The sequence below is a fragment of the Cydia splendana genome, chromosome 27 (genome assembly GCF_910591565.1).
Source record: "Cydia splendana chromosome 27, ilCydSple1.2, whole genome shotgun sequence".
Taxonomy (NCBI): domain Eukaryota; kingdom Metazoa; phylum Arthropoda; class Insecta; order Lepidoptera; family Tortricidae; genus Cydia; species Cydia splendana.
Genome location: NC_085986.1, coordinates 5,742,695 through 5,759,506, shown reverse-complemented (window position 1 = coordinate 5,759,506; position 16,812 = coordinate 5,742,695). Strand labels below are relative to the sequence as shown.

At 36.7% G+C, this 16,812-nt stretch overlaps 1 protein-coding gene and 1 long non-coding RNA gene across 5 annotated transcripts in view; one reads left to right on the top strand and one right to left on the bottom strand.

The window, feature by feature from the left end:
• LOC134803742 (synaptotagmin-7) overlaps nt 1-16,812 on the bottom strand; it is an 862,565-nt gene that overhangs the window by 138,607 nt on the left and 707,146 nt on the right. Inside the window, exon 1 of one of the 4 annotated variants that reach the window (XM_063776564.1) lies at nt 11,621-12,065. The exons of the other annotated variants lie outside the window; for them this stretch is intronic. Coding sequence (XP_063632634.1) covers nt 11,621-11,745 — 125 coding nt within the window. The 5' untranslated portion in view covers nt 11,746-12,065. Of the gene's footprint in view, nt 1-11,620; nt 12,066-16,812 lie in introns of those variants that run through there. 4 annotated transcript variants of the gene reach the window in all.
• Nucleotides 1-16,812, top strand: part of LOC134803831 (uncharacterized) — a 190,165-nt gene that overhangs the window by 93,777 nt on the left and 79,576 nt on the right. The window lies entirely within an intron of this gene.

Below are 16,812 nucleotides of genomic sequence, written 5' to 3'. Positions count from 1 at the left end.
TTTTTAGCATTAGTAAAAAATTCGCAGAAGAAAGCTTGTTGTTCTAAATCAGACCCTTTTTGCAGCAAAATTTTGAAGTTGACTATTTATTTATTTATTTATTTAATCTTTATTGCACAAAAGAAAACCTTATAGTACAAAAGGCGGACTTAATGCCATAAGGCATTCTCTACCAGTCAACCTTAAGGCTAAGCAGAGAGATTGTGAGCGGTGCTACAATTACAACAGCAAAAACAATCAATAAATTACGAATAACATATTAATTACGTATACAAATATACTATGATATATATGTACATATATATATATTATATACCTATATATACCTATATATATATATATATATATATATATATATATATATATATATATATATATATATAAATAACGACGAAACATATTATGAAACTAATATATAGGGATAAGTTCGCCTTTGTACTTCTTACTAATTGTATGTTATTTTTGATATGTCTTTTTGTACAATAAAGAGTTTACTACTACTACTATATAATACACTAAGATTTTTTCATTCTATAACTACAACTATATACTATAACTATAGTCTGTTTAGGTATTTAAATAAAAGTAAACAAAATCTACCCTCAAATGGCTCAATAAGCCAGTTGAGGGTAGATGAAAACGTTACATGATCAAATAATGTAGGTTAAATTCAGGTCGTTCAGTGACAGATCCAGGCGGTTTTGTATTTGGTTGGTTAACCAACAAATGACTACCCGAATTTACAAATTATTTGATTACTTTTATTTAAATACCTAAAGATACAGAGTAAAAGTATTTATTGACCTGCTGATAATTCCATTATTATTATTAACAATTAAAGAGCCTGATAAAAACTGTATGCTTACTTCTGTGGAGTTTTTTTCCTAATGCTAAAAAAACCGGGCAAGTGCGACTCGGACTCGCGCACGAAGGGTTCCGTACCATAATGCAAAAAAACGGCAAAAAAGAAAACGGTCACCCATTCAAGTACTGACCCCGCCCGACGTTGCTTAACTTCGGTCAAAAATCACGTTCGTTGTATGGGAGCCCCACTTAAATCTTTATTTTATTCTGTTTTTACTATTTGTTGTTATAGCGGCAACAGAAATACATCATCTGTGAAAATTTCAACTGTCTAGGTTCGCTATCACGGTTCGAGAGATACAGCCTGGTGACAGACGGACGGACGGACGGACGGACAGCGGAGTCTTAGTAATAGGGTCCCGACATCAGTACAGAATGTATGTGAAATATAGGTACTAATACTTCTTCATACTAATAAAATTAATTACTTAAAGAGATTTAATTAGTTATGTGTTTCTCTCCTACTGTTTTCGATAAAATGATAATTAAACACTCAGAGCGTATTGTCCGAAATATAAAAAACCAATTGCATATCACATTTATCAAAAAGGTCAGACATAGGACGTGTTACCTTACATATTATATTGTGTTATCTTTCCAATATTGTTTGATAAATAACTGATGGCCCCGGCCGCCATGCCCCGGCGGGCTGGTCAACGACACCTTCTCGTAACTCATGAGGCCCTGGTACTTGGTCCGCGCTAAATTCAATTTTTAGACAGTTGTTTTCTCGATTTCGGCCACCGTAGCCTATGGAGACTAACAAGCAACACTAAGTGGTTTTCGTAGTCTATGGATGTTGCTATATTAAGGGTGTCACATGCGCGTTTCTGACTTATGAACCAATTGTTTATACTATACAACCTGAAATAAATAATTAATTTGAGCTATGGTTTTGTTTCGTCCTCTTGATCGCGGCGAGCTGTGATTGGTCAATTTCATTATAGTTGTATAAACTGTATCGAAATGAATATTATAGTTGAGTTGGGAGCCCGTACATTAAAAATACCCAATTGCAGTTTGGTATAAGAAATCTTAATTCAAGAATAGGCCTGTTGCAAGTTACAAAGAATCATGGAAATAATGGTTTCAAAGAAACATATATGTTAATATGATTTATCTAAATAATTCATCTTAACTCAAAAATTGCTGAACGGATTTTCACGCGATTTTCACCTATCAATAGAGTGATTCTTGAGGAAGGTTTAGGTGTATAATTTGTTAACCCGTGCGAAGCCGGGGCGGGTCGCTAGTATTTAAATAAATAAATAAATATTATAGGACATTTCTTACACAAATTGACTAAGCCCCACGGTAAGCTCAAGAAGGCTTGTGTTGTGGGTACTCAGACAACGATATATATAATATTTAAATACTTAAATACATAGAAAACAACCATGACTCGGGAACAAATATCTGTATCATCATACAAATAAATGCCCCTACCAGGATTCGAACCCGGGACCATCGGCTTCATAGGCAGGGTCACTACCCACTTGGCCAGACCGGTCGGTCGGTCGGTGCGGTGGTCGTCGGTATTTGATATGATGAAAGATTGTCGGCTCGATTCGGAAAATGAATTAGATTTCTACTAGACTTCAACAAGTTACGATACGGATAATTTAAAGATATTTGTAAGATAGATATGTCAAATTTGACGTTTCCGCGATTCTGGAGGTCCTCTTGAACGATTTCGACAAGTTATCACTTAGATATCCAAGTCACATCTAGTCGATATCTAATGTAGATCTAGTTGATCTCTAAATCGTCTCAAGATCTTGTGACTATCTCGAAATCCGAATAGGCCTGTGTACATCTGTATTGTAGCAGTAACTGACGCTACATGTGCTACGACGGCGCTACGCCGTAGCGGAGCAGCGCTTATTGGACAGGCGTAGCAATGTAGCAAACATCGCTCATAGACTCCTGATACACGGCCCGATTCGAACTTTAACACATTTAGGGCCAAGAACCCGACTGTCGGGTACACTGTTCGTAGCGACTACGCGCTACATACGGCAAAACCGTGGCTACGCGCTACGAGCGTAACCCGTAGCACTTAGTGGCAATGAATGTGTTAAGATACGTCAATTAATGTCAGTCAGGCCTATTCGGATTTCGAAATAATCACAAGATCTTGAGACGATTTAGAGATCAACTAGATCTACATTAGATATCGACTAGATGTGACTTGGATATCTAAGTCATAACTTGTCGAAATCGTTCAAGAGTACCTCCAGAATCGCGGAAACGTCACATTTGACATATCTATCTTACAAATATCTTTAAATTATCCGTATCGTAACTTGTTGAAGTCTAGTAGAAATCTAATTCATTTTCCGAATCGAGCCGTTAGAGATCCAATTCACATCTAATAGATATCTTACTCTATCTAACGTAAAAGTGACATTGGTTGCCCGAATTGCGCTGCAAAAGAGAACTAGTTGATATCTAAACTATAACGTATCTAGAATGGATCTAGTACGTATCGTCTCTTTTGAATATCTTGAAGTTCGAATACGGCAGTAAAACTCGAATTAGCCTCTCGAACTCAGATTATAATAGTACTTATTTTAGACACTGCCAGATCCTATCCATAACAGAGCCAGATCAAATTCATATCCTGTTACTATAATCTGATTTAACACATTCAGGGCCAAGAACCCGACTGTCGGGTACACTGTTCGTAGCGACTACGCGCTACATACGGCAAAACCGTGGCTACGCGCTACAAGCGTAACCCATAGCACTTAGTGGCAATGAATGTGTTAAGCCTCTATCAGCGGTGGCAGCAGGGTTCCATTTTTATCGCCTGTCACTATGCCCGTCACTTTCGCACTTACATACTAGTTAGAACGTGACAGGCATGGTGACAAGCCATAAAAATGCGACCGTGCTACTTTTATCGTGCGTCTTGCTCGCGCCAACTTCGGACAAGTACGAGTGAAATGCACGATATCTGTATGACATTATTTAGTTATTCTGATATCAGTGTACGTTCGAATTGTATGTTTTGCTTTTGTTATAATACGACCTTGCCGATCGCTCACGCTCATATGTCCATGCATAACACACTGAATGTCATAATATCTGGGAGACCGCTTTTATAGCTTTGGAAAACATATAAAAACTAAATAATGCGCGTTTTCAGAGATAAGACCTAGCTTGATCGATTTTTCGCCCCCGAAAACCCCCATATAGCAAATTTCATCGAAATCGTTAGAGCCGTTTCCGAGATCCTCACCTTTAAATAAACAAGAATTGCTCATTTAAAGGTATTAGATAGATATATTAATATTAGCTTGTAAATAAATCTCATTTACCTACATTTTAAGATATCGTCTTGGGTCGTCCCATTCGTTTTTCGTCAAGTTCTTAAATTAGTCCTATTCTGCTTTCGTCACGCATTCTACATTAAAAGCCACCGACGATTGTGACGAATGTAGAATGGGTGACGAAAGCAGAATATGACTAATTTAAGAACTTGACGAAAAACGAATGGGACGACCCAAGACGATACCCATTTTAATTAGTTTCTTACATTTTTTATTTTGTTGTCTGCATTATGTAACTTACCTGTAACAAAATAAAAATTCTTTAGTCGTAATAAAATACACAATATCCATACACACACATAAAATGACCCAGTAATGGGAACCATAATAGTAATGTTTAATCTAGTTTATGTAGTTATCGTAGAATATTACCGTATAAAATTAATCAAGCATTAAATATTAGTGATTTTTAAACTAAAACATTAATTTTGTACAAACGCGAGAACCTCAAAAAATGGTTTGACTAGACGAAAACATATGCATCGGGGCTCGTATCTGAGCGTTTTTAAAAAAAATTTAGGTACCTACATTTCATTCATGTCTTCAAAATATTGACTTCTTGGGCTCATTTTACTCAGAATCATTTGTACATTCACGCCTCATACATGAAAAAATGTGTCCCAAGATTTTCTTTCCAGATCGTCACATTTTTGTATGAATAATTTTTTTATTTGTATGAACGTGACGCAATGGGAAAATATTTTTTCATACAAAATTTTGGGACACATTTTTTCATGAATGAGGCGTGAATGTACCAATGATTCTGAGTAAAATGAGCCAACCTACCATATTCGAACTTCAAGATATTCACAAGAGACGACACGTATTAGATCCATTCTAGATACGTTATAGTTTAGATATCAACTAGTTCTCTTTTGCAGCGCAATTCGGGCAGCCAATGTCACTTTTACGTTAGATAGAGTAAGATATCTATTAGATGTGAATTAGATCTCTAAGTTATATCCTGTGGAAATCGTTCAACAGTATCTCCAGAATCGCGCAAATGTCAAATTTTACAGGTTAGATCTTAAATATATCGTTATCGTATATTGGTGATGTCTAAAAGATGTATAATAGATGTATACTTCAAAATCCGAATCGGGCCCCAAGAAGTCAATATTTTGAAGACATTAATGTTTTTTTTTTTAAACGCTCACCTGCGAATGTATTTGTCCCTAAAATCAACGTTAATATAAGTACCATCAACACAATGACACCCCGTTGCTGACTCGAGGAAATCATTAATTTTACCCATTATATGAACTCGTGAAGAATGAATCATTGTCAAACTCTACAAACGCTCGATAAGGGGCATTGAAAAATGTTGAATAATGAGAAAAGCGTATCGTTTGCGTCCCATTACTCACTCTTACCTTACATATACCGCCCAAAATGCGTTAATGGAGTTTGTACAGTCACCTGCAATAATATGTTACACAACGAAGGCCACAAAAATATCTGTCACGATCTTATTTGTAGTGTCACATATTTTTACGGCTTTAGAAGAGTAACATATTATTGCAGGTGACTGTACAGCAAAATTCATAAACTTACTAATTTCTATGGTAACATTGTCAACTTCTTTCTTAGACTATCGGCCCGATTCTAACTTTAAGATACGTCAAATATCACGTCTAGATACGATATGGATTTGATATCTACAGTCTGTATCTTTACGTATTTACAAAAGAGTAAACAAAATCTACCCTCAAACGGCTTCTTAAGCCAGTTGAGGGTAGATGAAAACATTACACGATCAAATAATGTAGGTTAAAGTCAGGTCGTTCAGTGACAGATCCAGGTGGTTTTGTATTTGGTTGGTTAACCAATAAATGTTATAACTACTCAAAAACCTAGAGATACAGAGATGTGATATTTGACGTGGTTATTCGTCGACCGCCATATTGGTAACATCGCTTCGTGATTCAAAGTTACTTAATTTTAGTTTTTGCTCATTAACGTTATTTAAAGTGTAATATTGATAGCGTATTATGCAGTAAATTAATGTGGAAGTGTGCAGATAATGAAAAATTAATCATGAAACGCGTTTAAACACCATTCTGGCGTCAACGCCGGGTAGCCCACGCGGGTCCTTCTAAAGTCCAGCTATCACCTTACAAGAGCTCATAACCCAACTATAGTTGAAGAAGATGGAATTGCATTTGTAGTGGTTGTATGCTGATAGTACAAGAAAATAGAAAATTCAAATATAGAATGCCTGTAAACAAACAATACTACTACATATGCAATTCCACGCTCTCGATGATTCAACTATACCGAAAAACGTCGTGCTCTACGGGCATTTGGTATTTCTACCTCTAACCGTGGCTAGCCAGAGCCCTAGAGGCCATAATTTGATCGTTTTATACCGTACACTGGCTAAAGTTTATTTATTACAAATAATATTAATTCGATCCCACGTGGGATCCATTTTGACGTTGGCGAAATCATCGACAGTATCGATGGAGCCATATTACCCAAAGATTGATTGATGATATTTGACGTATATTTTTAGTTGTTAGATCTGTTTCCAATATGATACCAAAAAGAATATATAGTATAGAGGGGTCCTGTCATTGTCAATTTTGTAGTCACGGTACATTTACTGCCATCTATCGACACACGATTAAAACTTAAAATAAAATAGAAAATGTATAAAATAATCAAATTATGTTTACGGATAAATGATTCTTAATTTTTATTGTTCCATACTGACCCATGTTCTTTCACTGATATGTGTTAAAATTGTTAAATACCAAACGGTGTCGTTAACGCCATCTAGCCGAGAATATGCCAAAGGTAATGGCGCCATCTATTCGAGAATGACTTTTCCTTGGTCTTCCGAGGCAAGTTTTTTTCTTAGACTTTACTTATCTTATACGGAGTTATATATATCTGTGATGACACTGAAAGTCAAAAGTGACTTTTCTTCAATAAAAAACGTCACTTTTGACACTGACAGATCGGTATGGTTCAGTTCTACGAAATCTTTTTGTAAATTGAGTAAAAATCCTTGTTTAAATCGAGAAACTTCAACAGAGATAATACCTTTTATGGCAAGTATCTTCAACTTAATACGGTGGAAAAGCATCAAGAAGCGAGGTAGTATGGAGATGCAAAATAAACTTGATTCCCTGAAATCAACGGTCACAGACAGAGATATGTGAAGATAAGGACTCTTAATCATATATAATTTTTGGAACCGAACCCTAAAAAGTTAATAATAAGTAGAATATCACGCAAAAACCGTCAAACAGTAATAAAATAACAGTCATAATCATAATCATAATCATAATCATAATCATTTATTGCATCCATGGTTTACAAAGGTGTTAAAAAAATATATTGGGTACAGCATGGACCCTACAAGGGCGTGGCAACATATTATACGTAGTACTTAGGGTACATACTTTATATTCTATTGGGTAATTAAACTAACTAATTAAATTAAAATTAAATTATCTTATCTATTTAATTGTCCATAAATTCTTGCAAAGTCTGGCCTCCTAAGTCCTGAGTTCCTTTAAAAAGAACAAATTAATAAAAATAGGAAGGAATAAAAGAAGGTACCAAATTCAAGACTGCAAAAATGACTCTGGGTCTTAGGGTATCGTCTTGGTTCGTCCCATTCGTTTTTCGTCAAGTTCTTAAATTAGTCCTATTCTGCTTTCGTCACTCATTCTACATTCTTCACAATCGTCGGTGGCTTTCAATGTAGAACGAGTGACGAAAGCAGAATGTCCCTAATTTAAGAACTTGACGAAAAACGAATGGGACGGCCCAAGACGATACCGGTCTTAGGAGGCTAGAAAATGTAAAGAATACAATCTGAAGATAAGCAAGTTTACGGTTTGTGTATTAATTATGCTATAAGTTAATGGTACCTACTCATTAATTTCAAATATATATATAGGTTATAGGTTCTCGCGGGCTTGGTTTCCGCAACTCGACGTCATAATATTGCGCCTATTTTGCGTGATGGGTTGGCGGCACTATTCTTGCCAACCCAACTCTACCAAGAAGCCTAGCAGACCCTTGACGTTGCCGACGACTTCTGGGAGAGACCCCGGTGAGCCGAGGTGTTGTGCCCGGTACTCTGCCACCCCTGGGCATTCGAGAATAATAATATATTTCAAATACCTATATAACAAATTAAAGTATTTATCGGGTGTCTCCTGTAACACGAGCAAATAATTAAAACAGATTGTACTCCTCAAACGATAAAATGTTTAATCAAAAACTTTAATAAAACATGAAGTCTTTAGATTTTCTCTTTGTCAGGCAAATTAAATATTATTTTGAACGCTGTAAAAGATGTTGCTTTTCACGCTTTAAATGTAACAAAATTTCCCAATACATTGCGTCTAAGAATAAACTTTACTGTGACAGTTTTGAATGTTTTGACGGTTAGTTTCATTAGACTTATATCGACCACACAAAACAATCCAAAAGGTATATTTTTACGGTTCATTGTCCGGTCGATATAAGTCTAGTGAAACTTAAGCCGACCACTGACTAACAGGCCGCCAGACGATATCGGCCTGTCAGTTAGAACAAAAATTTGACAGTTCCGAACAACTGACCGGCCGATATCGTCCGGCGGACTGTTAGTCAGAGGTCGGCTTTATAATTCGTTCGTTTATTCGTTTATTGTCTGTAGAACATGGGTATATACAATGATGGAACATAATAATAGAGAATCACCATGGTCTTGCCATTAGCCAACACATTGCCAACTTTAATGTGTACTAAAAATCTAAACACGACTTATTTTTTAAATTGTCGCTGAAAAAATGTTGGTCAGTTTGGATAAAACAGCTTACAGTTTATAGACCGCGAGCCAGGAACAGATTTCCATGACCAATCCCCTCCCGGGCGATAACTCGTATAGTGGTTAACGGCAATATGGACCTCGTGGACGTCAGCTGCTGCTCCGTTGGTGGGTTGAGGAATGACTGACGATATATGCTCCTGGCCCGGTCTATTAGTTTATTACTCCTTCTACAGGCCATATCGTTGAGAAACTGGCAGTTCTTATTATTATACTGTTTCTGGCTCCTAGTTAAATCTCCGTCTTTGAAATAAAGATAAGATAAAGATAAAAGATTTTTATTCGTGACGATCACAAAACATGTACGAACATGTACAGACAACAACAGCAAGAACAGAAGAGAACAATAAGTGTGCATCACGAAATGGACCCAACTCAGCAATATAATGCTAGCTATAAAGCGAGCTTGGTCTTCCGTAGGGCCCACTCGGTGATGCCACGACAGATAACACAAAAAGATACATATTTAAATGATAATTATGTTTATTGTTGCTTCCAATCTGGAGGTCGCGGGTTCAAATCCTGGCTCGTACCAATGAGTTTTTCGAAACTTATGTACGGAATATCATTTCATATTTACCACTAGCTTTACGGTGAAGGAAAACATCGTGAGGAAACCTGCATACATTCGCGAAGAAATTCAAAGATATATGTGAAGTCCCCAACCCGCATTGGGCCACGTGCGTGGGGACTATAGCCCAAACCCTCTCATGCTTGAGAGGAGGCCTGTGCCCAGCAGTGGGACGTATATAGGCTAAATTATTTATTTATTTATTTATATGTTACATTATATTTCGGATGAATACTCTTGTTGTAGATGTTTTGTTATTTTAATGCATTGAATTGACGGATTTTGACGGGTTCAATCCCCGGCTAGTACTATCACCCACACTGTTACATGACAGTTCGTAAACCTTAATACAAAAGGCATAATGTCCACCAATGTACAGCTAGGAGTGTTGCTGATTGTACAAATGAGTTTATCGGAACTTATGTACGAAATATCATTTGATATTTACCAGTTGCTTTTCGGTGAAGGAAAACATCGTGAGGAAACCGGACTAAATCCAATAAGGTCTAGTTTGCCCTCTGGGTTGGAAGGTCAGATGGCAGTCGCTTTCGTAAAAACTAGGGCCTAGGACAAGTCATGGGATTAGTTGACAAGCGGACCCCAGGCTCCCATGAGCCGTGGCAAAATGCCGGGATAACGCGAGGAAGAAGAGACAATATTTATAGCCGACTTTTCCCCATAAATGTCTAAGTGTATAATATATGTTTCTTCCCTTGCCTAGTTTAACTCAACTATGTAGTTGTATTCAACTTGCGTTTAAATTAAATGTACAAAGTGTCGCCGCATTCAATTTGTTTTTTTAATTGGATCTCGCATTTAATACAAAGAAACTCATTATCTGTTTGTTTCGTCTACTTAATTATGCATTTAAATAATTCAACTTAATTACATTTACCTATAACAATTCAAAAGGTTTTAACTCAAAAGGCGTGTCTTAATAGTACATTATGCATCTGATATTATATTGAGATCGTGTGATCTTATTAAGAAACGAAGCGCGTTTATGTACATTACACTCGTATTTTAAAGGCCTAATTTATTCTACGGTTGCATACATTTTATTTCTTTTTCTTTTTCTCATATTAGTATCTAAAGTCACGAGAACTTTAGGAGTACAAATAACATTATAATTTTCATATTAAAAAGTTATGTGTTTGTGTGTGTGTTTTTAAGGGCACTTGTCTTTTGGTCAATATTGATAATAAAAGGTTCTATAAGAGTTATTATGTGCCTGTCAGTTTTGTATTTTTGCATATTTTTGACAGTATTAACACATAGCTACGCTCTTAGCGCTAAGTCGTAGCTAATAAAATGGGTTTCCCAGTATGTAGCGAAAAGCTTCGTAGATGCAAAACGACAACGTGTCGTGATTAGCGCTGAATGGGGTACTTAAATCATAAATCACCCCGCAATTCTAATGTTATTTACACAAGATCAGAGGTCAAGGTCGGTAAACAAAATTGAGTGACCATTAAAAAAAAAAATTGCTACCGTAAACTCAGGTAACTTTAGTCCACGACTTACAACAACTACGGTCCAAATTCAAGGTCAAAATATGTATAGATATTTTTCAAATGATGTTGAGTATATAATATAGAAAAAGCATTAGTATATCTAAGCTCAAAAAAATGTAACGAGTAAAAATTAAATTGGCAACGTTAAAAATGGACCATAGTTGTATTAGGTATATGACTATAGTTACCGGAGTTTAGGGTATCATAATACAGTATGTAACTGATCGAAAAGCAATTACTCAAACCCGTATGTTTAGGTCATACTGAGCAACTTTTACTATTGGACTAACCCTGAAATCGCGAAAAAAAAATTGACTCTCCCATAGGAAATTTCAACATCGGACCAGCAAAATGTATGAAACATCCAATTTTTTTTCCGCGTTTTCGGCGTTCGTCCCATAGTAAAAGTTGCTCAGTATGACCTAAACATTAACGGGTTTGAGTAATTGCTTTTCGTTCAGTTACACACTGTATTTTATTATGATTATGATTATGATTATAATACCTTTGTGCATAGTACTCGAAGAATGCCACCAAGATCTCAATGGACCTCGTCATAGCTGCCCACATTTCGTTCGGTTTGCATTTTGACCCCGAGAGTGAGGGCAGTCTGCTAGGACCGTCGGACATTTAAAAAAAATCACATTTCCAACCAACACGTGTTACTACGTAGCGTACTACAACGCAAAACCACCAAATTTAAAAAAGAAAAAGCACAGACACTGGCCACTATAATTTTCACTTTAAAAAACACTGTTCTTTATTTAAATTGAAATCGGCGCTCAATTTTTTTTTCAATAAGGACGCGACACGCAAGTGTAGGACCAAGGTCTCAACTGAAAACTTACGGTACGCGCATGCTCAAAAACATTGTACGCCAACCCGGCCATCCTGCTAAGACCCCCGCCCTCGCCCGCGCCATATTAAACTTTCTAATGTATAGGGGTTTTCTAGTAGCATTTAAAGGGTCGAGTGAAAATGGTTACGGTTAAAGTATTGTAAGCTGTACTTGTACAGGTATCTAAGAATCCACAGTTGGTTTTTCGCACATTGGCTTTTTGTTTTTATTACAATCGATGAGAGTGCTTTCGTTGTATAACACTTTAAATTTAAACGCTCGCGTTTTGTACACACATTTGTTGGAATTTAAGGTAAAAACAACGCGGTAGACCTGGTTTTGTTAAGTCAATAAAGTGATTGTTTCCTTAATTGTGTCTGGAGGAAGTAATTGTTATTTAATTCGTATTGTAAGGCTTTGATTAGCAAGATATTAAATGTGAAAAATTTAATTTATGGCGGTCAAAAGGACATATACAAGGTTATGGTGTAATTTTGTCTGTCTGAAGGGTGAATATGTAGGTCATAATGAGTAACCCCACAACCTCGATTTCGCGAAAAAGGAAATCTGCTTTTTGATTCGTCGAAATATATGAGACCGGCGATTTTTGTTTTGTTTTCGGGATTGGCCCCATAATAAAAGTTGTTCAGTATGACCTACGTATTTGCCCTTCAGAGTATGGTCACACAAAACAAAATCACTCTGTATAGTTTAAAACACTCACACGTAAACAGATGGAAAACATCGCAACTTTATGATAATAGATGATTTGATTATACGTTTTAATTAAATTGGTTATCGCTAACAAGCTATACTACGTCTTCGTATTGAAGTAAAGGAAAAAACCGGCCAAGTGCGAGCCGGACTCGCGCACGAAGAAAAAAAATTCACGTTTATTGTATGGGAGCCCCACTGAAATATTTATTATATTCTGTTTTTGTATTTGTTGTTCTAGCGCCCACAGAAATACATCATCTGTGAATATTTGCCTAGCTATCACGGTTCATGAAATATAGCCTGGTAACAGACAGACAGACGGACAGACAGACAGACAGCGGAGTCTTAGTATTAGGGTCCCGTTTTACCCTTTGGGTACGGAACCCAAAAAATCATGTCCAATTTTCATTTACGTTTTAGTTCTATATACCCTCCATACCATGGTAATATTATAAAATAGACATTGATAGGATCTGACGAGCAAAATTTTATACAGAAGTTTATTTTAGAGTCATTGATATAAGAGATTTTATTGATTCAAATAATATAGACAGCATTAGAGCAGATTAATACACTGTGAAATTTATAATAGACAGTATTTATACAAACATGATACAGTCTAGAAAGGACAAACAGAACAAATGTGAGACAAAAAAACTAATACAAGACAGAATATTCACGCTTATCCATCGCCTCACAGAACTTCATACATTCTTTACACAGATCCATCCAACTACTTGCAAATACATCACATTACGACATCGACACCTCTTAAGTTTTTAGCCTTAGGTGATCTGAGGTATTTCTTACTTTACGGCCTAGTGTATATTACATACGTAGTGTAATATGCTTTTAAACGCCTCACACAAATGTAATAGCACAATGTTCGCATCATCCATACACAATGTAGTTATCCCACACCCCACTAAACTCCGAGTAAAATATAACATTATATATCCCAAGTGCTAGAACTCCACACATTTTCCCGGCTTATTCGGAGCTTTCTACAAAATGCAGAGAGTTTTACAAGGGGATCGCCTCGCTTGCTTTGATACCGTACACTTTCAGATTACGGGATGTAGTGGGTGTACACCTATTTTATGCTAGCCAATATATTTTGTTTTTATTTTCTCACGGTGGATAAGGTCCGGCTAGAAGGACCATCTTCCATAGTATTTTGCACATTGCTTTGGTACGGGTGACAACTGTCATCTTAATACATACGAGTATATTTTGCGGTACCTATAACTCGCTTGCTTTGATAACGTATACTTTCAGATTACTAGATGTAGTGGGCCTATTTTGTGCTGGCTAGAGTGGCTATAGCCTGTATCTTTAGGTATTTAAATAAAAGTAAACAAACAATTTGTACATTTTCGGGTAGTTATAACATTTATTGGTTAACCAACCAAATACAAAAGCGCCTGGATCAGTCACTGAACACCTGACTTTAACCTACATTATTTGATCATGGAATGTTTTCATCTGCCCTCAACTGGTTGAAGGAGCCATTTGAGGGTAGATTTTGTTTACTTTTATTTAAATACATAAAGATACAGAGTATAGATCTTGTTTTCAGATCTCACTGTGGGTCCTACCCACCGGCTGGAAAGACCATAATCTAAGCGTCATTATTAAAATATTTATAGTTTATATTTTATTTGTAATGGTTCATATTTTATAAGAAGAGTATATACCGTACACTTTCAGATTACTGATTGAACACCCAGTTTATAGTAGCACGTATATCTTGTCGGTGGATAAGGTCCGGCTAGAAGGACCACCTTCTATAGTACTTTTCACATTGCTTTGGTACGGTGACAGCTGTCATCTTAATACATATTTTGCGGTACCTATTACTCGCTTGCTTTGGTACCGTACACTTCCAGATTACTGGTTGAACACCTATTTTATACTAGCCCGTATATCTGGTTTTTATTTTAGATCTCACGGTGTATAATAGTATTTTTCACATAGCTTTGGCAAGTTGACAGCTGTGATACCTGTGATAAATACATATTTTGCGGTATAAGGTTGAGTATAAAGTTTTGCAAGGGGATTACATCGCTTGCTTTGATACCGTACACTTTCAAATTACTAGATGTACAATTGCTTTTCGGTGAAGGAAAACATCGTGAGGAAACCGGACTAATCCCAATAAGGCCTAGTTTCTCCTCTGGGTTGGAAGGTCAGATGGCAGTCGCTTTCGTAAAAACTAGTGCTTACGTCAAATCATGGGATTAGTTGTCAAGCGGACCCCAGGCTCCCATGAGCCGTGGTAAAATGCCGGGATGACGCGAGGAAGAAGAAGGAGAGATGTATAATTGTACACCTATTTATTCTAGCTCGTATATCTTGTTTTTATTTTTAAATCTCACGGTGGAAAGGGTCCGGCTAGGAGGACCATTTTCTGAGTTTTGGCTGGAGTTATATAATTTTATTATTCATTCGATTAATAGAACATTACCTACTCTTATCCCCGAAACCCTGCTGCTATGTATACAAATTACAAAATTACAAATTACAAATAATTTATTGAGAAAAGTATAGTACAGTGGTTGTTCTTAAAGACTAAGAATTTATATAGAGACAAGTGGTTTACAAATGCCTGAACTAGGATTCCCTAGGGTATGTATTTATATACCTAAATATGTAATATCTATGTATACCTAAATATTGACGCGGCCTAAAGCAGTCTGCTCAAGGGACCACAATGCCCTGCAAAGATTTTACTTTGCCGGAATGTTGCAGACTTCTAGCGGTACTAATTTCTTTTACTGGAAAGGTGACTCTGACAACAGACGTTGAAAGTCGTCGAATGTCAGCGATATAAACAAGAAGAAAAGATTTCGCAGTTAGAAAAAGACACAATAAATCATTTATAGTGCGTAAAGTAATTTCCATACTAAATTATTGACATGTTTAAGCGTTTTACGTCAAAATTGTGACGGTTAGGTAGGAAGTGGCGCCCTCAACAATTTTCTACAATTTCTTGTCGGACTATACAACAATCAAATGACGGAGGATTGTGTAGAATTGGAATAAACTTCTTCCTCGCGTTATCCCGGCATTTTGCCACGGCTCATGGGAGCCTGGGGTCCGCTTGACAACTAATCCCAAGAATTGGCGTATCACTAGTTTTTAAGGAAGCGACTGCCATCCTGACCTTCCAACCCAGAGGGGAAACTAGGTCTTATTGGGATTAGCCCGATTTCCTCACGATGTTTTCCTTCACCGAAAAGCGACTAGTAAATATCAACTGATATTTCGCACAAAATAGCAAAATGACGGGATAACGCGAGGAAGTTGACGAGATTTTTTGATTTAAATGCCATCTAGTGAGTTTCCTTCAAACTGGTACTAATATAACTCTAGTAGGTACTCACAGTGATGTGCTTAGGGGTTTCAAGTAATGCGACGAAATAACGCTAGATGGCGTTAACCTCAATTATACATAGTGCTGCAGACATGTTGCACTAGATGGCGCTGTTATTACTATTTTGAGTTACAATGTCATTGAGTTTTCACTTCTGCTGGCACTCCTGGAGTGCAACCCGTTGTTTTTTTTAATGTACTTAGGTACTTGAGGTAAGCGCCTATCCGCAGGCGGTTTTTAATTTACCTAATTCCAATTGTCATCCATTGATCTACTTCCACAAACGTTCGAAACAACAGGGCGTGTTCCAAATTACTACATATCGTGTTTCCGAACGGCTGAATATTTAATACCTTTAAGTGTTTTAGTTATGTCATAGTTTACGCAGATAGAGAGTCTACTAAAATCAACTTTAATGTCAATACCGTAAACTCGGGTTACTTTGACCCAATGGAGGGTATCTTTGACCCACATGAAAACCTCATTTATAAGGGCCTAATAAAAAACATAAAAACTTCAAAGGTTAGCTAAAACCAACCTCATGGCATATTTCTATAATTATAGTGCAATAATATAACCAGTACCGAGTAAATCTCAATGGCCAACCCTCCAGGGCTAAAGTAACCCTACTTTACGATATAGGATTTTTGTATAGACAAAGAGGGCCCGCTAACACAGATGTGTAAGTTGCCTGAAGTTTCCAAAAATTCACAGATTTCGTGCCTCACACGACTATCGAGCACATTGGAAATGAATCTACGGAATT